Genomic DNA, 21852 nt, shown 5'->3' on the forward strand with positions numbered 1-21852 from the left:
ATGTACATCTACTAACGAGCAATACAATTATGTTCCTTGAGATCTATGTCCAAGAAATACTACAAAACCTTATTTTTAAAACTAAAAACAGAGCTGAGTTCCCTTAACTCTTTGGGAAGATCATTCCAGTCCTTCGCAGCAGCACACTTAAACGAAAACTGTACCACTGTGGAACACACAGTTCCCCCTAAATCTCATAAGGTAGTATCTCTTAAAGATCTTTTATTATCTCGATTTCTAATTGGAAAACAACTTCCATGCCAGTTGTATACCTGTAACGAGGAACCTACGTCGTTTACGCGTCAGTTAGTAATTGTAACTGTATCGAAAGGAGGACCACTCAGAGAGTAATCAGGCAAGAAAATTTCGAAATCAGCCTGGTGCCCCGTATTCAGCCGGTTTTGGAATTGCGCGCACGATCACTCCCAAAATTGTGTTAGTCGATATCCAACTCTCAATTCATTGTATCAATAGCAAAATCCGTGGGTACGCGTGATAGAAACCGTTTTTACGTATTCTGCGTAATGTCGGGCAAAACGATCGTGACTAAAACACCACACGAGCACATACGAGTAACATAGGGATACATACCAGTACATACGAGTAACATAGGGGTACATACCAGTACATACGAGTGACTTACGACTACATACGAGTAACATACTGATACATACAGACGCACACGGGAACATACAGGTTACATACGAGTACATAGGAACAACATACGATGGCAGGAGGGTAATAAACATGAAATGTATATACATACTAGTACATACCAGTACATATGAGTGACATACGAATACATACGAGTAACATTCGAGTACATACGAGTATCATACGTATACATACAGACGCTTACGGTAACATACAGGTTACATACGAACATATTGGTTACATACGATGGCAGTAGGGTTTTAAACTCAAAATGTACTATTTTTCTTGTTGCATTACATTTTCACATGTGTTGCAGACACACGCGAGCGTGTGCAAGTGCCACACATGCGCGGGTACGGCACACATGCGCGTGTGCCACATTTGCCACATGTGCCACATTGAATTGAACCCCTCTCCCTTTCCTCAAGTAAGGAGTAAAACAGTCTCACTTTTTTTTCAAATTTGCAAATTTTGATTATTCTTTTAACATAAGTACATTTAAAGTCCATATATATGTCCGTATGTATCCGTATGTTACTCGTAGGTACTCATATGTTACTTGTATAAACTCGTATGGTACTCGAATGTACTCATATGTATTCGTATGTCACTTGCATGTACTCGTATGTACTCGTATGTATCCTTACGTTATTCGTATGTACTAGTGTAGTGTCTTAGTCACGATCGGGACACACCGCAGCACATGCAGCTGATCGCGAAACTCTCGATGCTCACATTGCTGAATTACCCGGCTTCAGGTCATCATCCATAACCACACAAATCGTACCATATCATTCAGCACTTGATAGGCTAACAAACTGTGTCGTGTGTTAAGAATCTCCTCATTACTTTATGAGGAAATAATCTCTGAAGTTGAACAGTGGACAATTTTCTGCTTCGCGTCGCGCAGAGAGACGTCAAAGTAAATATATTTCGAATTTTGTAAAAGCCCGTCAAACTATGGTAGCATATCAAGTGCTGATTTGTATATCCGTTATTTAATGAAACATAAATAAACTTATGCAGATCGTAGGAGTTTTATTAAGTCATGACATTTAATAAAGGTAAAGGCAGTATAAGTTCTTGACAACAACAGTCAACCTTTCAGGAGATGAAAAACCTCACTGAACAACTCCGTCTCAATAATTGTTAATGAAGGTTCAAATGCAAAGCAAAATACTATGGGAACTTAGTAACAGAAAACGAAACGTCAAATCATTTGGTCAACTTTCGAACCTTACGAAACACGTGTCCTTTACCAAAGGTCTAACAGTAATCTTCTCTGACAAATAAAAACTTACACGTTCGTGCTCCGATAAAACAAGAAGCTTAAATCTAAACTACAAAAATACAAGACTACAGAACACTTCACGAAAGCCACAAAAACTGTTAAGTGTTATTTTGTTGACTTAAGTCAAAGGCATAAAAATAACAAAAAACAACAACAACAACAACCGAAACTATCGGTCGCTTCCAGTTTCCACTCGCTTTACTTGAAGTTCATTATCAGCAGCTATTCCTTTTAAGACGAAGTGCGCTCAAGTTTGCTTTGAACAGGAGTGAAAAATCGACTTAAGTCAGTAAAACTATGGATAACCTCAATACAGATTAAATTTTTTTCTCGCAGGGTCAACTTTAGAGCTAACATCGTGGTAATTTCTTCCTGAAATGTTACCATGTTATGAGGTATTTTGCTAATAGTATTTTGGCTGTTATCGCTCCAATGCTCAGCAGAAACGGACGTAATATCTGATTAGTTTAAAAAAAACAATGAAGCTGACGAAAATAGAGGCCTTCAACGTAAAATTCAGTAGAAATAAACGTTAAATAATACGAAAACTATAAATAGCTAATTTACATTGGAAGATTTAAGCCGGCTTAAATCTGCATTCCTTCCATCACTTTGCTATTTTAATTTTTTGTTGTGAAACGTCGATCCAGTACAGTTTTGTCCAGCGTACTATTTGTAAAGACACAAGAAAACCATGTAATGTACTGAACTTTTTTTGATTGATTGCTTAATTTAAATTATTCGAAAACGTATATGTTTCCAATATCACATGCAATATTGAAATAGCTTATAATATCTCGTTCAGCCATAAGCCAAACAAACCTTTATTTAGAGTTAACTGCTGTGACTGTTTACAGATTATTGATCAGAAACTGCAAGATTAAGTTTGATTATATGAAAAGCAACAAGAAAATTCCATTTTAAAACGTTCACTTTCTCTCAGTAAAGATTAAAATTAGTACTTCTAAGCCATCTAACTAGCCGTCGGACAAAACAAGCAAACTCATATACTCATATATATCGTCACCGTGGTACAAAGGTCGTTGTACAGAAGGGAGGTCAGTGGGCAGTGGCAGCTCGCCCTCCATTTCTGTTAGCCTCCGAGCAGGCTCACCCTGGAGTCACGCGCGAGCGGCCAAGAAAAAAACCGATTCGGCGGGGGGGAGCCTGATGAAGAGGCGCCAAGAAAGTGAGCCTGCCTTGATCTCTGTAATTTTTTCATTCCTGTTTCGCTTGAGCGAAGTGAAATATCATTGGTCGAAAAGTGGGACCGCCTGGAAAACTGTTAATCCATTATGTTTGATGAGGAGCGAATAAATGGAGTCAGTAATTTACCGCACGTCCTCACAATAAAATATAAGTCGTCCACATTTGGAGTCAGAGGAAGAGTTGAGTGCGCGTATTACTGATGTTTTAACAAAGTTCCAGACTATTTCTGGTTCAATTTCAAACTCTAGAGGGAGCAGGAAATAGCAGCTGAAAGTATGTTAATGAATCAAGACGTACACTTGTCTTTTTGCCGACTGCATATGGGAAGAGTTAAATATTACAAACGTCTGTGATTGCAAGCGGGCAACGAAACAACACGAAGGCGTTTACCCGTTTACCAGCATCATCAAAGACTAGACTGCCAAAGCAAGATCACTTGGAATCAAGTGTGTGTCCTTGCTAGACATAAACTTTGACCGTTTCTCTTCGGAAAAATTTTATCAACAACGGACATCGCCTGTGCATCTTGTTATGAAAAAGAATAAGCCGCCAAAGTTCATAGTTCCGGTGAAAATTATATTAGTTGGCTTTTTTTTTTTCGGCGGTTTCCAGGGTGGAAATGAAAAATCTACAGAGATCAAAGCAGGCGTCTCGCGCTGCTCGATTTCGCGCTCGCAGCTACGCCGCAAGCGCTTGTGCATCAGCGTGAACCTGCTCGCAGGCTAGAGTTCTATCAGCATCAGCCATCTTGTTATTTAGTAGACATTTTATAAATGGCAGCATCTTGCTGACTATTTGTTGCTAGCGTTTTAATCCTGATGCTAATTAAACTATAAAGTTTTAGCCTTACGTGTACTTGTGTACACGGTTTATTCAATAGCATTCATATAATCTGCGCAGCAAAAGGGTTGCTTCAAATATCTTACTTTCTGAACCACATGGCCTGTAACACGTCACGCCCGGTCTATGACGGAGGTAATATTTGATAACAAAATGTCAAGAACTGTTCGTGAAATCTTGCAGCGTAGTAAAATTTTGACCAGTTTATTGGACAGCATATCTTGCTTTAATATTTTTCGAAAACCTACTGTTACGCTGTGCCATATATTTCTATTCACCTTTAGGTAGCGGAATCAACTTATATTTTGACTAATGCTTGGTGTAAAACTCGCTTCAACTTACAGTAATATAATGGTCACATGACCATGGCCAGCTGTTTTGTAACAGCATTCATTTTGTTGATTTTTTCCGGCGTTATAAGATCCTCCCCCTCCCCCACAGGAGTCGTTTTCATTATCTCCACTGCTTCCACCAGAGTACCCTCCCCCGCCGCCAGCACCTCCTCCTCTTCCATAAGGACCAGCTCCTCCTCCAAACCCACCGTCGATGTTGTTGTATAAGGATCTTCCGCCCACTCCTCCCTGTAAAAACCCTTTACCCCCTTCTCCGCCTGTTCCCATTGAACCACCAAATTGCTTTGAACTTCTTCCACTCGAGTAAAAGCCGCCACCACCGCCACCTACAAACACACAAGTTGTTTTGTTATTTAACAATATTATGTAACCAAGGCCTTTAATTTGATCCACCATATTTTTATTCATTGTCAGATTTGGCGATTAGTTCAAACTTTATAAAGAAGGGCTTATAAATAATCAAACCTTTTGAAAGGATGCTAAAACGATCAAAAACTTCTGTGTTAACACCATAAGGTTAATATTATTAATATTATAGCTATTAGTATTAATATAGTATTTTCCTATTAGTAGTATTCATGCGAGGACGAGTAATACTCCATAAATAGTAAAATGTTTGAGAGTAATTTTCTTTTGTTTTTGTTTTCGTTTTTTTTTGTCTTTTTTTTGTTTATTATTATTATCATTATTACTTCTCGCGTACAATCGATGGCACAAACCGTAAATACTTTTGCTACGTTTCTGTGACATTTTATACAAGTCATTCCAATTCTCCGAATTTCTCAATTTTATTCATTTCTGTAAACTACATTTTGCCTCCTTTTCTAATGGTCTTAATACAACTGTCATGACTGTAAACAGTTTTGTGCTGTAAATAATCATCATGTAAAGTTTTGGTGAAGAATTTTAATGAGCTCAATAAAATTGCTATTACTTATTTATAATAAAAAATATTGTTATTATTATTACTATTATTAGTATTATAATTATTATCATTATCATCAGTATTATTGTTATTGTTATTTATTAAAAACAGAAAATTATAGATTAAATTTGCTTGCCTTCAGAACATTGGCTCCGTAAACAATAATGTATCACACGGAATTATTTCCAGACAAATTTTAAAGCAAATTCGCAACCTTTTTGTAAACGATTTGATTAAATACAAATTTATTATGCTAATTTGTAGAGACTGTGTACAAATCAAATCTTTGCATTATTTATTCACTTTGCCTTGAGACTTGTGTCACGATGACGTCGAAACGTCGCTTTTAACGTTAATATTCGCCCGCTCATGTTTTAACAAATTTATTACTGCCTAAATCCAAGGTGGGCAAATTCCTGGTACGCCCTATTCTAATTACCCATAACCCGATTTTTTACCTCATACAACCTTTCTGACTGATGGTTAGAAATAACTGTTTTTTACCGCATAAGGTATTATCAAGTACGTTTCAAACCGGTAAACGACGACCTTTTGTTTTCTCTAGATACTAGAAAACTTTGATTTCTATCATTTTTGTTATAAGCTCATCATACTGACATCCTTCTTATGCTAGTAAAATTATAGTGTTTATAACATAGAGGGCAAAACTACTGAATTCTCATTGGCCGAGACAGAGGGCATTTATTTTTCCTAATTTTTCCTTCTCTAGAGGGCAAAATCACTTAAAAACAGGTGGCTCTCAGGTCGCTAGGCAACGGTGTAAAAACTGCTTTACAGTTACTGAACTATGGCGTATCGTATCAGAAAATTGAGAATTATTTTATTGAAGAACTAAGGGAAATGAGCGAAAACCTAAAAACTCAAAAACTCGACACCTTAAAAGAACATCTTAATGAAGTGGGGAAGTGGAAAAATAGAGCTAAGCTAACTATGGTGAAAAACAGTTTCAGTGAATCGAAGAGCGTCATAAATAAACTTAAAGATTTCTGAACAGGGAACAAACATCAGCACAAGGACTCGCCGGCTACGATTAAGGAGGCGAACGAGAACAACATAATTATGATTTCGAGAACAATTGACAACAGTTTTTTGCACTCAGCAAGTGTCTTGATTCAGCTCTAATATAGCTCCTGATGTTTTTTGTGTTCCCTGCCGTATTAGTTATTATCGAAGATTCAACGGCGCTCTGTGTGGTTCATAAAAAAGGACCTTCACTAAGCATCTGAGCCCGAGTAACGTTTAAACGTTTTAATGGCGAAAGTCCTTCAACGGCGTTGTTGTACAAAAACATATTTCATTCACCTGATTTGTGCGAATTACGCAAAGGCTCGCAATTTTGATAATGAAAGAGATTTTTCCCTCTATGTTATAAGCAAGTAATCGCATGCACGATTCCTCCTAAAAATTAAGGATTAATATCACTTTTGTTTTCGGATGTTGCAGAAATCTCCTCCCCCCCCCCTCCCCTCCCCTCACCCCCTTGCTGCGTGACTCGGGCAATTTCTGCAACTTCTGGAAACGCGCGTGATGCTAGATTAATCCTTAATTTTACTCGACCGCAATCGACTACACATACTTACCTCACTATAATCTTACCTGATTCATTATTATCAGCAGTCTGTGCACCATGTCCATTGCTCCCTCCTGACCATGATCTGTACCCAGGATTCCCTGTTTTGTTCGTGCTCGCATCACACCCAGCGTGTCTTGAAGTGACAGTCTCCATGCCTCCTCCACCCCCAGCTACTATCAAAGGTGTGCTGTTTCCTCTCACTACAAAGGTACCTCCACCACCTCCAGCAGAATTATAAACCCGGTTAATCCCTCCTTCTTGGCCAACGAGAATGCGAATTTTTTCACCTTTGGATAAGCTGAAAGTTCCAATCATGCGTGCTCCTCTTCCTCGGTACTGACCGTTGTTACTTCGTAATTCATATCCCCCTGCTGCTCCTACTGCTTCTATTCGATAATCACCAGTGTACGGCACAGTCCACTGCTGAATACCGCTGGACAGTGTAACGTGACCGTCATGATCCTGACCTGTGTAGTGACTACCAAGTGTTGTTGGACCATATCTTCCACTCGCACCGAGATTTGTAAAAACAGCAGAGTGTAAAGCTAAGTAATTCAGCAGAAAATAACACTAAATTTGTTATAAACTTTAGCCGATACTAACTGTTCAAAGGGTAACCATAAGGTTGTTCTCACTGGCACAGTAGATAACAGCAACAGAAATTTAACCTCGTGGATGAAAGAATCAGGCGCTAAGGAGGATTAAGGTTTCTCATAGAAAGTAATTCCAAAGGAAATTCCATACCATTGTAATCTTCGAGAACAGACGGACGCGAGAAAAAAACGAACGCTTAAGTAATATTATACATGTCAAAACGCCTTAGTTTTTCAGTTAAAAAAAACGATAAAACATATTTTCGAAATCTAAAAAGATAGAAATATCCACAACTCTAAAAGTAATATTAAAAGGGCGTTTCGCAACAACATGGATAGCTTACTTGTTTTATTGCAGTTATATTTTCCATCTCCTGCATAGCCTTTTAAACATCTGCAGCTGTAGGAACCAGGAGCATTCACACACTGGGCTTGGGCATGGCAGGAAAAAGATCCCAGGCACTCGTTCACATCTGTTTCAATAAATAATCAGCGACATTCCGTGTCACAGAAACAGTTTAAAATTCAAAAGAAAGTTGAAAAAGGGCATGAACAAACGATGTATGGTACATGTATCTCGTCCTCCGACCCCAACACAGAAATATTTGTGTACGACATTATTTTCCGGGTTTGGCATTCCGCGTAAGTGGTGATATCAGTCACACACTTGAAAGCTATTTAGTCAATTAGCTCAAGGGATTGCAAGACAGAACTACAGTCCCTAGACTGTTTTGCTTGAGATGGCCTGTTTCTGCACGATTGTTGCAATTTTTGCGTGAATTTGAGTGCGTCTTACATGATATACCTAATTTGTCGCTAGGTCGGGCTTAAGGACGGTGCGTACTTTTGTAAGTGCGTACACGTTCTGCGCATCATACAAGGCATGGTTTAAGTGCCACGCGCACGCTGGGTTGACATTGACGCAATCAACTACGTTACCAAGTACACGACTAAAGTGAAAGAAAAATTTTCCTGCTGTGACCAAATCAAGTTTAATGAACCTGTACTTAAACCAGAAACACCAGACTAGAAGGATATCGCTAACCACTAACCGTTAACGTCTTCCAGCTGAAAAACTATGCTGTTATCTATCGAAAATTATACTGAAATCCAACAGTAAACATGTACAGATGGCGTAGTGCGCGCGCAAAACAAGCACGAGATACGCAAATGTTTTACTCACTGGGGAGGTGACAGGAAAAAATGTAATGGGTACCGTAAAAGTTTTCAAAAAAGATCAATAACTTTAAAAAACGCGTGGTTACCCCTACATTTTATGTCATGAAATGGAAGGGGCAAGCCTATTCAACACGTGATTAGTTTCTGGTTGTGAGCAAAACGTATTTAGACTGTATTTTAATTGAACCAGAGGAAGGCTGTCAGAGACACTAAAAGCGCTGTTGCAATGATTTTGTTATTAAAAACATACCAAAAATGGTTTTTATGTTACCATTTACCATGTAGTTTTAAGATCTTTATAAATGTGCTTGCTTTTCTGTATGTAAAGGGGAATTCTAATGATGTGAGCATTTTTGTTGAGATTCAAGGCTAATTATCTCGACAAAATGCGTGGCTACCCCTATTTTTCTTTGTGGATTCCAACAGCCCTTGCAAAGATCTACTTTTTCCGTGAGGTCCTAACCTGGCGCAAAAAACTTTGTATTAAGTAGGCACCGTCCTTAAATAGCTACAAAGCAAAATAACTACAAACCTGTGCAATTCTTTCCATCCACACGAAATCCAACTGGGCATTGACATGAGTAAGAACCATCACTGTTTACACATGTGGCATTTACAGGACAATCGTATGAGAAGTGCGTGCATTCATTGTAATCTGCCGAATCAAGAAAATAAATTCATCAAGGAAATTCGGGCCTATTTGTTACTGCGCATCCTCACTATGTATCCTTACTGCGCACCTAATTCATGTCGCAACGTCAGGCTACGTCAAAGATCGCACGTACTAAGGAAGACATATAAGCAAATATAGGACTTGGCACCAGGTGCGCCAGCTTCACCTGCAATTGATCTCAAATGGTCAGTCAGCCCCTCTTTTATTTTCATAGATCACTTTTTGGACTGATTTCCTCCATTTTAACAAAAAGCCGAAAAAAATCTGTACGTGGTGAGCTACAAATACACACCTTTTCTTGTCTCGTTTGGTACGTGTGCTTGATGTAAATTTCGCTAAGTAGCGTCCTTTATCGCTGATAGTCGCACGCAAAGATCGTCTAAAAATAACAAAAGCTTACAAAAAAAACAAAACAAAAACAAAAACAAAAATGAAAAAAAACAAACCATGACCTGAAAATGGGCCTTATTCTGAAAACAGCACAGTGACCCCCATTTCTTTTTGCTTTTTGGCAAAAGTTGATCTTTGCCTTACCGCTTGATAAATTTCGAAAAATCTGTTCGTGGGAAGATTTTGGGCGTCATAATCATGAAAATCCCCTTTCAAGCACAAGAGTGCGTCACCGATGGATTCAAGAGTGAATGGCGAGGGTGCTAGGACGAACCCATTAAGGGAAACGTCAGTATACCAAACACTATTTTTATTTTGATGCACGATTAACGAATTCCGTATTCAATGGATGCAGAAGAAGCTACAGGGTATGATGGTATTTGATGCGGAACATTGTTTTTTAAAATTTTTCTTTCCTCGACAAAAAGGAAGACTGTGGTCAAGCCAAAAGCTACAGCGCTTACTCCAACTATATTTTCTGTCTGACTTATTAGCTCTTATTGCAGCGATGTTATGCAGAAACCGTATCAATAATTTATGATCAAAACGGCATTTTACAATAACTGAGAGAATTTTCACGCTCATATAGGTCAAGATTTATTACCAGAGAGAATAGTCCACCAGAAATCACTTTGAGGCTCTCAAGTAAGTACGAGAGTTTCTTTTGAATTTCCTCGAACTCATTGGTAAAAGTTTAAATCTCGTTCTAAGAAACAAGTTACACACATTTTAGTTGGTTTGCACCCTTAAAGAACGCATAAATGATAAACTAAATGTCCAAAAAGTTGAAATTTCGGAATATTTGATTACAATCTGCCACATTATTTTTTTGGTGTAAAACCATCAATTTTTAACAATCCTATCCTAACCTTTCTGGCAAGTGAATCCGTGGCAGTCTGTGCAATTCACATCGTTCCACTCGTACTTGTGGCCTTGAAGGAACCCAAGAGTGTGAACACAGTCTTCATTGCGAAAGTTGTTTGGCTGGTGTTTCGCCCAGTAGTGAAAGTCAAAAGGTGTTCCATCGCTCCACACAAATGTTCCTTCAGAGTTGATATCAGACAGGCCCAACCAAGAGTGCTGTCCACCGTGTAGACTCTGAATGTATACGTTTTCTTCTTGGCTGTGGATACTTGGAAGATTTGCTCCCAGTGTAGCGCAGGTCCCTTGGCCACCACTCCATGAATCACAGGAAGATACTTTCCTGTAGCAATATCCTTTGAAATAGGTCCAGTCATCCTGACAAACGTCTGTGATTAAAGCGTAAGGAAATTATGTTAAAGACCAGCTGTCTCGGCGCAACAGAACTGTGGATTCAGTGGCATGGAGGGTGCTTAGGTGTGTCACTATTCATCGAGATTGTATGTCAATGTGTCACATGTGTCATTGTACCTCACCACCATTAAATAAGGATGTTCCAAGCAACAACTTAGTGAAGAAACTCGGATCTCACGTCCACTGTTTTAACGATTCTATGCCACTTAGTAGTTACAGTTTTAAAAAGCAAGGTTGTCCTTAAATGAAAGGGCAAAACTTCTGTAGAGCCACATCTTCAGTTTGATCTACTTTTAATTGCTCCTTTTGTAAGATTACAACATATTATTCCATTTGGGGCGAGGGGCATCACTGTATGTATGCTTTCCGAGCGTGATTTTTATACAAATTTATTAATGCTGAGCAATTCTTGCATACCTGACAGTATTGCATATGACACAGTTAGTGGATCAAAGCGTTTAACAAACAGTTCTTTGACACATATTCGAAATCCGGATTTGACGATAAACTTAGAAAAAGAGACAAAAACATAAGAAAAGGAAGGTTAGATAACAAAACCTTATTCTGAAATAAGTTCTTTACGTTTTGATTGTATGTTCTCTGGGAGAAATAAAAGCACTGTTGGCTTTTAGGATTACCTCTATCCAGCTGACGATTCCGTTGCACTCTGCGGCTGTATTTCCACCACTGGCCGAATGTTTGGCTGTTAACACCACTGTTGGGGCTTTGGTGTAGTTCCGTATGAAACTCAAGTCCTACCACAACAAAGGCGGCCCAAGATCACAATGCAAGGAGTTATCTTTTTTTTCCTTTTTTTTTTTTTTTCATGCCAACTTTCAGCGAAACGTGACAAGATTATGACATATACGGCATATAACGACCGAATTTGTCTACGCGAAACGTGACTCTTGCCATGCAGCATATGGAGGTGTTGTGTTACAACGGTTTGAATTGATCTTGTCTTTCTTTTAGCGAAAAACCACAGAATAGTAACTCGTCGAAATCGAATTAGATCGGCCTGAGGAGCTGGCAAATAACACAGAATACAACAGAGCAACAGGGTAAGTAGATTTTATTCACAAAATATATGAATAATTGACTTTTCGAGCAAAACCGTTGCGTTCCCATACAAACCTTTATAAATTCAAACCGTTGTAACACAACACCTCCGTATGCTGCATGGCGAAAGTCACGTTTCGCGTAGTCAAATTCGGTCGTTATGTAATAGTATATGCCGTATATGTCATAAGCTCGTCACGTTTCGCTGAACGTTCGCATATAAAGATAACTCCTCGCATTGTGAGCTTGGGCCGCCTGTGACCACAAGAAAAAAATGCAAATGCAACAGTAAAGACTCGCGTTGGCATCAGAAGGTTAGGAAAAGTAGATAATAGATGAAAAAGGGTAGCGTTAAATTAGGAACATTTAACATTTTTCCGACCTTCTCAATTATTGTAAAAACTGAACTTTTTTGTTTTATTGGTCAATGGACCAGTCATGATTTGTGCATGGTCACATACGCCAATTTTTGCAATGGATGGCGTGTCTACGTTTGTTGTTGTTGTTGTTGTTGTTATTGCGGCTGCTGTTGTTGTTTTTTGTTTTGTTTTTTGTTTTGTTTTGTTTTTTGTTTTTTTGTTTTTTTTGTTTTTTTTTAACAGCCACTGTCTGTAATAGCTGATGTCCATGTGAACGGTTTCTAGAAGTATGTACACCAATACTAGTAGCTGTTGGGCATGGACTACAACTGAAGCAGTTACTTGTGGTAAATAGTTTATGTTTTATTCCTGTTTTGTGAAGGAATGTAAAAGAAATTGAGCATTTCTATCGAAGGTTTAAAACACGCTTAAGGAGTTTTTGTAAGTCTATCTCCTATATATTAAAATAGCAGCTATAAAGCCCAACTCACGCAAAACGACACAAAGAAAAAATCTCAAAAGGAATAGGGAAACCCACTATCAAAGTACTGCTTACCTGGCAAAACGCAAAGTTATGATTCTCTGAAGGCAAAGCGTTATTTTCAAACCTTACATCATCGTGTTCGGAAAAGAGTGGTCTGTGGAGGTCCTCGAACGCCAGCCAGTTCTATAACAACATCAAATTAATGTATGTTACGGAAATTAAACTAGTCTATTTAATGATGACAAATGCACTTTATTGCGACAAGTGACGAATGTTAATAAAACGGTAGACGCATCTGGGTAGAATGTTCAGTTGACAACCCAAAACTTTATCGCTGGACACCTAACAAATTTTAGATTCTACCTGACCCCGTTATATTGCTCAACTCCGCTCTATCGTTTTACCGTACCCAATCACAAACATTGCCGTGATATCATTCCACTGACTTGGAGCGTGAGAAAATACCTTTTCCAAATTAACAACCATGGTTGATCCGTTTCTGGTATGCCACTGAAGAGTACCAAAAATGTGTATTGACTATTAATAGCAGCACATCTGTATAATACTAGATGTTACTTTTGTTAATAATGCCGGTAACATAACCAAGTCAATCTTGATTGAAACGTTCTCCCAAAAATATTATCAGTTTTCCGGGTCAAGTGCCAATGTTTCAAACATTGCAGTGTTAGAAGCATTATATAAAAGATTAAAAATCGCTTACCACTGAGATGTCGTCATGAACCCCTGCAAAGTTTTGAAGTTCCCGGAGGCAAATCTTAAAGGAACTCGCTGAGACGTCCTCCAGCCACACGCTGGTAGCGTCGTGCTTTAGACGCGACCTGTGGTGTTCAGCAGTTGCAAATATTGTCGGTGGATAAGCGTACCTTCCCTAAAACGTACCAAGATAGTACGTTTAGATGCAACAAGATTGATTAAACGTGGGGGAATACTTCTTCATTTTCACTGAAAAAAAGATCTCATTTACCTGAGGAAGGGTAACCGTTTGACAGGTAGTTCCTGTCCACCAACGAGAAAACATTTCCTCGCCCGCCACTCCACCAGATGGAGCACCTTGATAGGCAACCCAATCAACTGTAACGAAGCTATCTGTGGGATAGTCATTCCTTCCAGCCCGAGTTACACAGGCTGTAAACTGAGTACTGTTAACGCTTTCAACCCACGGTGTGGTGGCCTCGTGTACAACAGCAGCGTCAGAATAGTTTATGTGGTTAACGGTCAGCTGTATGTAGATTTTCTGATCAGGGTAAAATATGAACGGTTCAAACTTGATGATTTCACACTGGTCCTCTGCCCAGGATGGATTGTTTTGGAAGGTGTGTCTTCCTTTCTGAAGCGGAAAACCTACAAGTAAATAAAACCAATTAAATCCATTTTTTTGAGCAAAAACTCAGTGTTAAATAGGTCTCAAGTAGTGTAAAGCCTATTAAGTAATAGCAGGTAAATCCAATTGTGGGAAGCCATAGCAACAAATACACACTGTTTTATAAATCTGAGGCCTTATGTTTCACACTGGCTTTCACATAAGCCTGACAACTTTAAGTAACAGTTCATTACTGTCTCTCAGTCCGCCAGTGAGTCAGGCTGGCAGCACGTCTGTTTGTGTTTTACTGTTAGTCCGTCTATCTGTCCATTTATATGCTTGCTTGTCATTTTGCCCTTGTCTTCCTCTCTTTGGTTGCCCTAAAAAAATCTTTACCAAAACTGAAGACGTATCTAAAATACCTGTACAGCTTCCAGGATGATAGTCAGTATAATTGCCATTTGTTCTGCAGATCTCTTTCCTGAGCAAGCACAAATTAGTAAATGTACGACCGTTGGAAGCACAGACTTGTTCTTCGTATGACGGGCAGCTGTTTTCACAAACACAAGTAAACTGGTGTGGAGAGGAGGCTACGCAATAGCTGTAGTACTTACAACTTGCATTTGTACATGGATCGAGGTCTAAAATTGAATGAAAACAAAGCTTGTTGTAATCAAATGTTTACAGAAAATGTTAAAAGGGTGAAAGTTGAAAGGTATCCTTACACCTGTAAAAAGAAACGACTGAAACTTCATTCATGATTCTATTACGGAATATTGACGATCGGCTAGATATTAAGACGCATTAATAAAGTTTATGTATAGGATTAGCTAGGTGTTTGTGAATGTAATGGTTTTTTGCACAGGTAAAAAAACCAAATCTTCAGTACCTCCAATAACCAAGTAATCCACGATAACATTGCTTCTCTGACCATCATATCCTGCACTATCTCTGATACACACTCTAAAGTAGTTGTTTGTGACCTCCTTTGAAGATAAGAAATATAAAATACATTGTAAATTAACTCTCTATGATTTACTTCAGGTTTCGGTCTTTTTTTTTTTTCTACTTCCTTAATCAGTCCCTACAGATTATCTTTTTGGTTTTGTCGTTTGTCCCTTTTCCTTGCTCTCCTCTTTCCATCGGCAGAACTGAACACTAATGTACAAACTCGCTAAAACTGGAGAAATAACTGAACAAAAATTATACACACGCATATGTTTCGCCTAATCTACCGCCAATTTACCGCGTCTCTCTCACTTAAAAAGGAGTGCAATTTTCATGTAGCATGAGTGCAACTTTGAATAGCTTGTAAAAGAATGCTTTACCTCCAGCCAACTGCTCAAAGGACCTTTCACTGGACACGCTAAGTTAGCACTGTTACTACCACCATTAAGAACAGTTGTGAGAATCACAGGTGGTGAGTAAAATGGACTGGCGAAGCTGACATTCTGCAAGAAAAGCAGTAAAGAGATACGAGTTGTCCAACCGGCATTTTTTCAGAACCGAAATCTAAATTTCAACTACCTTTATGCAGCAATGGTAATAACAATAATGATAAAAGCACCAGTTTGGTAATAACTACTGCACTAAAGCTTGAGAAGAAGATATCTCTACGTACTGCCAGGCATTCAAGGTATGCATACTAACCTTGCACAGAGCGTAGCTGCTTTCTGCAGTTGGTAGCTCATTTTCAGAAAAGACAATGAACGATGACTCTTTAGCTTTCCATGCAGATGGGTACTGCTCATATGCCATCCAGTTCTGGTAATAAAAAACCCAGCAAAAAATAATATGCAAGGCTACTATGTTTACATATTTATACCTTTGCTAAGACTGATAGTTTTAATTATTTCATTTACATTCTGTTATTTAATTCAACCTCCTGCATTTTGTACGACAGATTGGTGAAGAAAAGATGATGCTTCTGACTCAAGTGTCATTGTCAGAGAAATCCGGGCAGTACCAAAATGATCGAGGTCGGCCGTTTACCTTCATCTTTTCACAGTATAAGAGCTATTCGAAAAAATTAACAACCAGAACATTTGCAGAGGTAGGCGTTCGTTTTCCTTCGAGATTACCACATCATGATTTTGGCCTCTCAAGCGGTCTAAAATGACCCAAATTTCGCGCAACTTTAGGTGAGCCTAAAAGATACTTCGCACAAACGCCAGGAACTCTTATTTTTGTGCGATAATATTTGTCCCTTTGTTAGTTGACTGCGATACATTTGAGGTCTTTCGCTTTAATTCTACGGTTTTCACGAGGTGTCAAATATAGCCGCCGAATCGTAAATGGGCGTGACCCAAATGTTGGCCATTTTCAGCGAGTCGTTTTTCAAAAGTGCGGCAGTTTATTTCCACAGAAAAACATTTTTGTGATAGTCTTTTGCAATGTTATTGATATCTAGTTTAGTGAAAATTGGTATCTACGGGCAAATCGGAGTAATTGGTCTCGCAAAGTCCAAAAAAATTATTGGTCAGAAATATTTCCAGCCAAATGTTTAGCGAAGAATATCACCTTCTCCCGACTTTCTGCGGTTGCTATCCATGATTTATTGAAAGATCAGCAAAAGATAGTTAGCTGGACTTCAGAGGGGAATATTTAAGCCTTGGCATCGTTATTAGCCAATGTAAACATTTCATACTCGCCAAATACTTACCATTATCTAGGCTAAATTTTCCCGCGAAAATCCTATTTAACGTCACGCTGCGTGGAAAAACAAAGTGGATACTCAGTTTGCTGGTCTTCTTTGCAGTTGTGTCGAGCAAACTGCAAGTTAACAGTGAACGAAACTTTACCCTAAATTTAATTTTGGGACTTGTTTACATAGTTACACGCGTTACAGATTCAAAGGTAAGAAGACAGGACTTCGAAATGTCGATCTTACTTAAAAGTTCCTCCTTCGTTTTGAAAACATTAACTGTTCTTTCGGATCAGAAAAGTCGCCTAGCATTGCGGGTGGCAAGTCAGTTTTTCTTCAATTACTAGCGTGCAAACGAGATGGTCGAGGAAAGGCGTCAGTGGGGGTGCCTATTCGGCGCAGCAGAATGTAAACAACGAGGAAATACAGGTTATGACAAAATCCGGCCCACGAAAGGATCATAATGGACAGACGAGTGGAATAAACATCTTAATACGTGTAATCGTTGCTAGGTCAAAAAGACAAAAGAAAAAGACAAAACTAATCTTCACAGCAACTCAGTTGCGTGCAAAATGTAATTCAATCACGTTAACGGATCAGAAACATGCAATCTCGTTCTTTGTGAACTTTACCAGCAGTAAAATGAACAAGAAATTATCAATACTAACTTGGATGTAATTTCGTTGCATTGAAGGGTTTTGTGGTGATATTAACGGGAGCAACATTAAATCACTTTTGTTGAAAGTAACGTTTCAGAGCGAAAAACAAAACGGTGTACTAGCCTGCGACGATACAAACGGCAACAATGAACGCAAGAAAGATTTTCGCTGGCAATCCTGACCTAGCAACGATTACACGTATTGAGATGTTTCTTCCAGTCGTCTGTCCTTTACGATTCTTTCGTGGGCCGGATTTTGTCATAACCTGTATTTCTTCGATGTTTACATTCGGCTGTGCCAAATAGACCAACTCGTTTGCATGCTAATAGCTGAAGAAAAACTGACCCACTACCCGCATGCTAGGCCAATTTTCTGATCCGAAAGACGAGTTTATGTTTTCAAAACCAAGAAGACACCTTTAGGTAAGATCGACATTTTAAAGTCCTGTCGTCTAACCTTAGAATCTGTCACGCGTCACGCCTTCCGAAAACGAGAAATTGATGTAAACAAGGGGTTTGCAGAAGTCCCAAAATTAAATTTAGGATAAAGGTTCGCTCACTTTTAACTTGCAATTTGTTCTACACAACAGCGAAACAGACCAGCGAATTGAGGATCCACTTTGTTTTTCCATGCGCGCAACGTGACGTTAAAAGTAGAATTTTCGCGGGAAAACTTAGCCTAGATAACGTAATGATTGGGCAAGTTTGAAATGTTTGCATAGGCTTATCACGATCCCACAGCTTAAATATCCTCTTATGCAGTCCAGCTAGCTATTTTTTGCTGATCTTTCAGTAGATCGTAGATAAAAATCGCAGAAAGTCGGGAGAAGGTGATGTTCTTCGCTAAGCATTTGGCGAGAAATATTTCTGACTAATGATTTTTTTGGACTTTGCTAGACCAATTACTCCGATTTGCCTGTTGGTACCAATTTTAACTAAACTGGATATTAATAACATTGCAAAAGACTATTACAATAATGTTTTTCTGTGAAAATAAATTGTCCCACTTGTGAAAAACGACTCGCTGAAAATGGCTAAAATTTGGGTCACGCTCATTAACGACTCGGCGATGATATTTGGCACCTCGTGAAAACCGTAGAATCAAAGCGAAAGACTTCTAGTATATCTCAACCAACTAACAAAGGGACAAATATCATCGCACGAAAATAAGAGTTTCTGGAATTTTTGCAAGGTATCTTTTAGGCTCATCTAAAGTTGCCCTAAATGTCGGCCATTTTAGACCGCTTGAGAGGCCAAAATCATGATGTGGTGATATCTCGAATAAAAACGAACGCCTACCTCCGCAAACGTCATGGTTGTTAATCTTTTTGGATAGCTTTTATACTGTGAAAAGATGAAGGTAAACGGCCGACCTCGATCTTTTGGTACTGCCCGGTTTTCTCTGACAGTGACATTTAAATCCCGCTAAAAAGTGAAATGTTTATTGCTTAAATTTTGGTAAAAGCATTTCTTACCACCATGATATTATTGTGAGGTCCATCAAATGTACTTGACTCTCGTAGACAAACTTCAAACTGACTTGTGGAAATGTTTGCAATCCAAACACTCATAGCATCCTGCTTTTGGTTTGGGGTTCCATGTTTTACCGTGACGTGAAGTTTAGGTACCGCTGAAAAGGCCTAAAAGTAAAAATAGGTCAAATTCAAAACAGCCGTGACTTAAAACTGTTATTATAAATACATGGATGCCACTATACGTGATAGGAAATGTTGACATAACATAAGTGTATCCTCTCTTTCCTAGAAATATTAAAAAAAAAAAATAAAAGAATCAAGTGGCTGCTGATCCTTTGTTGATTGATCAATTACTAATTGGGTTCACCGTTTACTTAAAACTGAATTAGGTTGTCACAAGTTACCATAATATTATTATTCTGTAGATGAACTGAAATTCATTTGTAGCTTGTGTAAACAGGGAATAGGAGATATATGCCCGAAGGTTGCCACGATTGACGTTTGGGTTGGAGTACTTTGTTCATGACGATAGAGAAGAGTGGCGTAGACTACGTTTAGAAATAACACTAACAGCGAGAAGCTGAGGAATTTAAGAGTGCAAAATTTGCGATGGCTTCATTGTCACAGTTAAATGTGCGTCACAAGAAAATACCCAGAGTCTAATCATACCTGAGGAAAAGTCACCCGATTACATTTTGTCCCAGTTGTAAAAAGGCTAAAACTTGTCTCTCCGTGATCAACTCCTGATTGGGAACCTTGGAATGCAAACCAATCGATAGTGGTGTTAACAACAGAGCCTCCGCCCCCTTGGACGAGACAGACCTTGAAGCGGCTTGTTGTGACATCTTCAACCCAAATAGAAGCGGAATCGTGTACCTCTGATGATTCGTTTCCGTAATTAATCGAAGCAAAAACTCGCACCGGAGTTCCACTGGAGAAACGATTGCTAAATGATACATATCTGCAATGAAAAGCATCATTTCCCACTTGTTGAATGTGGACCTTCCCAATTTCAATGCCTGAAACAGAAAAAAAAAAAGGAACAAATAACTGTTTTTGGCGAGGCCACAATGAGCAGAATTCTATACAATTGGCAAAACGTTGCATTCAAAGCGTTCAAGTTGTGTTTTGAGATAAGCAGCAAAGATTTGGAACGATAGGGCTATCCTATCATAGCTGTTAAGCGTCAAGAGCAATCGAATCTCATAGCTTTAAGATTATATTTTGCAAATTATTTTGACGAAGGAAATAACTTTCGGCTAGTTACTTATATAAGCAAAAGAACATTGACAGACAGTAGTTAAACTTAACTGAGGCGGGTCAAGTTTGAAATTTAAGTTGAAAATTGTATAACTTCATGAGCCTTAGAGTGTTCACGTTCACCAAATAAACAACATTAAACAATATATAACAAGTGCAAAGGAAAATTCCGCTATGTTTAGACACTGGTATATAAAAAAAAAAATCACATAATTTCACTACCTGTCCGGCTGTTCAAACGGGTTGCGATAAATGATGCAACATGGAAGTTAGCAATATTAAAACAAAGCGCAATCCATGTCATAAGATTTTGGGGCTAAACACCTATGGAAATCGACTCGAAAATATCACGGTCTGAAACGGACAAAAGAAATGTTCCTTAATATCCGAACGAGAGACAAACTAACAAAAAATAAAGGACACTATCGATCATATGCATGTGCTCGTCTTAATATAGAAAGTGAGTTTAAGACTGACAACTGCACGATTAATAATGAAAACAGCAGTAAATAAAAGTGATAAAAAAAATACGTCCACAAACGTTTTTTTCCTTTACGTTTGAGATGCAGCATTGTTAGAAATAAACGGTATCGTAGCTAAGCTCCAAAAACGCTGACATAAGTTTAATTTTCTTCCACATATTGCAAACGTTTCTCGATTTTTTTTTTTATCATAAAAAGAATTTGTTCGAAAAAAAAAACTTTGTTAACGGGGTAATAAAAGAGAATGATGTTGATACCTTTTACGCCAACATGCATCAAGAAGCATAACCAAACGAGCTGAAGCGCACCTTCCTTGCCTGAAAACATCACGGCTTAATGATTCGAAGTGATTATCTCTTCCTAGTAATGAGGATTGTTGGAAATGGAACTCACTTTTATATCAACATTTCAGCCATGGTGTAATAAAATATTGTTGTTGTTTGTTGTTGTTACGTCAATATTTCGTTAGTTTGTTTCAGACCATTGCATTGTTCATAGTTTTGATAACAAACAGAAATATGTGCAACGGGCTATGTCTTGTTCTCATATTTTTATCATTATTGGCTGGTTTTACACTATTTTTTCCCTGGAATTTGTCGAAGGAATTTTGCAGATATTTCTACTTACCCAGATTCTAAATGAATATCACTCGTTTGATTAAGTGATATTCAAGGTTCAGCCTAGATGGAACAATTGTGTGTGATTCTCTAAGCGTTCCTGTAAAGTTGCATTGGGAATACTGAGCAATGTTTCAACAAATCTCCAGGTGGTATTTTATTTATTTCTTTTATATATTTTTTCAGCTAATGGAACCTCAATAACAGAATCTTAAGGGGTTACTGGGGCCTGCCTGAACTTGTAGCTTTCTCGATGTCTTCAAAAGAACACACATAGACAACAGCTAAAAGTGAACACATTGAAAGAAGAACAAAACACACACGAGTGAAAGACGTATGAATTATGACAATGCAAATTTTATGTTGCAGTCCACGGTCTAGAATAAAAAAACAGAATAAAGTCGAACTGGTAATATCATTGATGAGGTACTTCAAGTTGAGCGGAAGCCAGTGATGCGACTTAAGTTGTTGCCATTATACACAAGCGTGTTTATTTTTTTAGATATGCAATGGATGG

General features: G+C 38.4%; 2 protein-coding genes across 2 annotated transcripts; both read right to left on the reverse strand.

Moving 5' to 3' along the window:
• Positions 1 to 3042: 3042 nt before the first annotated feature.
• On the reverse strand, positions 3043 to 11325 carry LOC145495601 (uncharacterized). The gene is made up of 8 exons (XM_081475232.1): positions 11268 to 11325; positions 10571 to 10951; positions 9626 to 9706; positions 9171 to 9293; positions 7804 to 7932; positions 7502 to 7557; positions 6890 to 7436; positions 3043 to 4673 (listed from the first exon to the last, which is right to left on the reverse strand). The coding sequence occupies exons 1-8, from the start codon at positions 11323 to 11325 to the stop codon at positions 4333 to 4335; spliced, it is 1716 nt and encodes a 571-aa protein (XP_081331358.1). The 3' UTR covers positions 3043 to 4332.
• Positions 11326 to 11369: 44 nt separating this feature from the next.
• Positions 11370 to 21064, reverse strand: LOC145496194 (uncharacterized). Its single transcript, XM_081475858.1, has 11 exons — positions 20976 to 21064; positions 19646 to 19995; positions 18977 to 19141; positions 15850 to 15963; positions 15528 to 15650; positions 15089 to 15185; positions 14622 to 14840; positions 13864 to 14240; positions 13600 to 13767; positions 12951 to 13061; positions 11370 to 11731 (listed from the first exon to the last, which is right to left on the reverse strand). The coding sequence occupies exons 1-11, from the start codon at positions 21043 to 21045 to the stop codon at positions 11555 to 11557; spliced, it is 1971 nt and encodes a 656-aa protein (XP_081331984.1). The 5' UTR covers positions 21046 to 21064; the 3' UTR covers positions 11370 to 11554.
• Positions 21065 to 21852: the final 788 nt, after the last annotated feature.

Source organism: Orbicella franksi, chromosome 8, assembly GCF_964199315.1.
Source record: "Orbicella franksi chromosome 8, jaOrbFran1.1, whole genome shotgun sequence".
Classification (NCBI taxonomy): domain Eukaryota; kingdom Metazoa; phylum Cnidaria; class Anthozoa; order Scleractinia; family Merulinidae; genus Orbicella; species Orbicella franksi.

Coding starts and splice junctions, on each gene's coding strand:
- LOC145495601 (XM_081475232.1), bottom strand. CDS start 11,325: ATGCCCCTCGCCCCAAATGGAATAATATGTTGTAATCTTACAAAAGGA. Junction 10,952..11,267: donor TACAAAAGGAGCAATTAAAA/GTAGATCAAACT, acceptor CTTTAATCACAG/ACGTTTGTCAGGATGACTGG. Junction 4,674..6,889: donor TGCTGATAATAATGAATCAG/GTAAGATTATAG, acceptor GTGTGTTTGTAG/GTGGCGGTGGTGGCGGCTTT.
- LOC145496194 (XM_081475858.1), bottom strand. CDS start 21,045: ATGTTTTCAGGCAAGGAAGGTGCGCTTCAGCTCGTTTGGTTATGCTTC. Junction 15,186..15,527: donor CTTTGAGCAGTTGGCTGGAG/GTAAAGCATTCT, acceptor TTATCTTCAAAG/GAGGTCACAAACAACTACTT. Junction 13,768..13,863: donor AAACGGTTACCCTTCCTCAG/GTAAATGAGATC, acceptor GGTACGTTTTAG/GGAAGGTACGCTTATCCACC.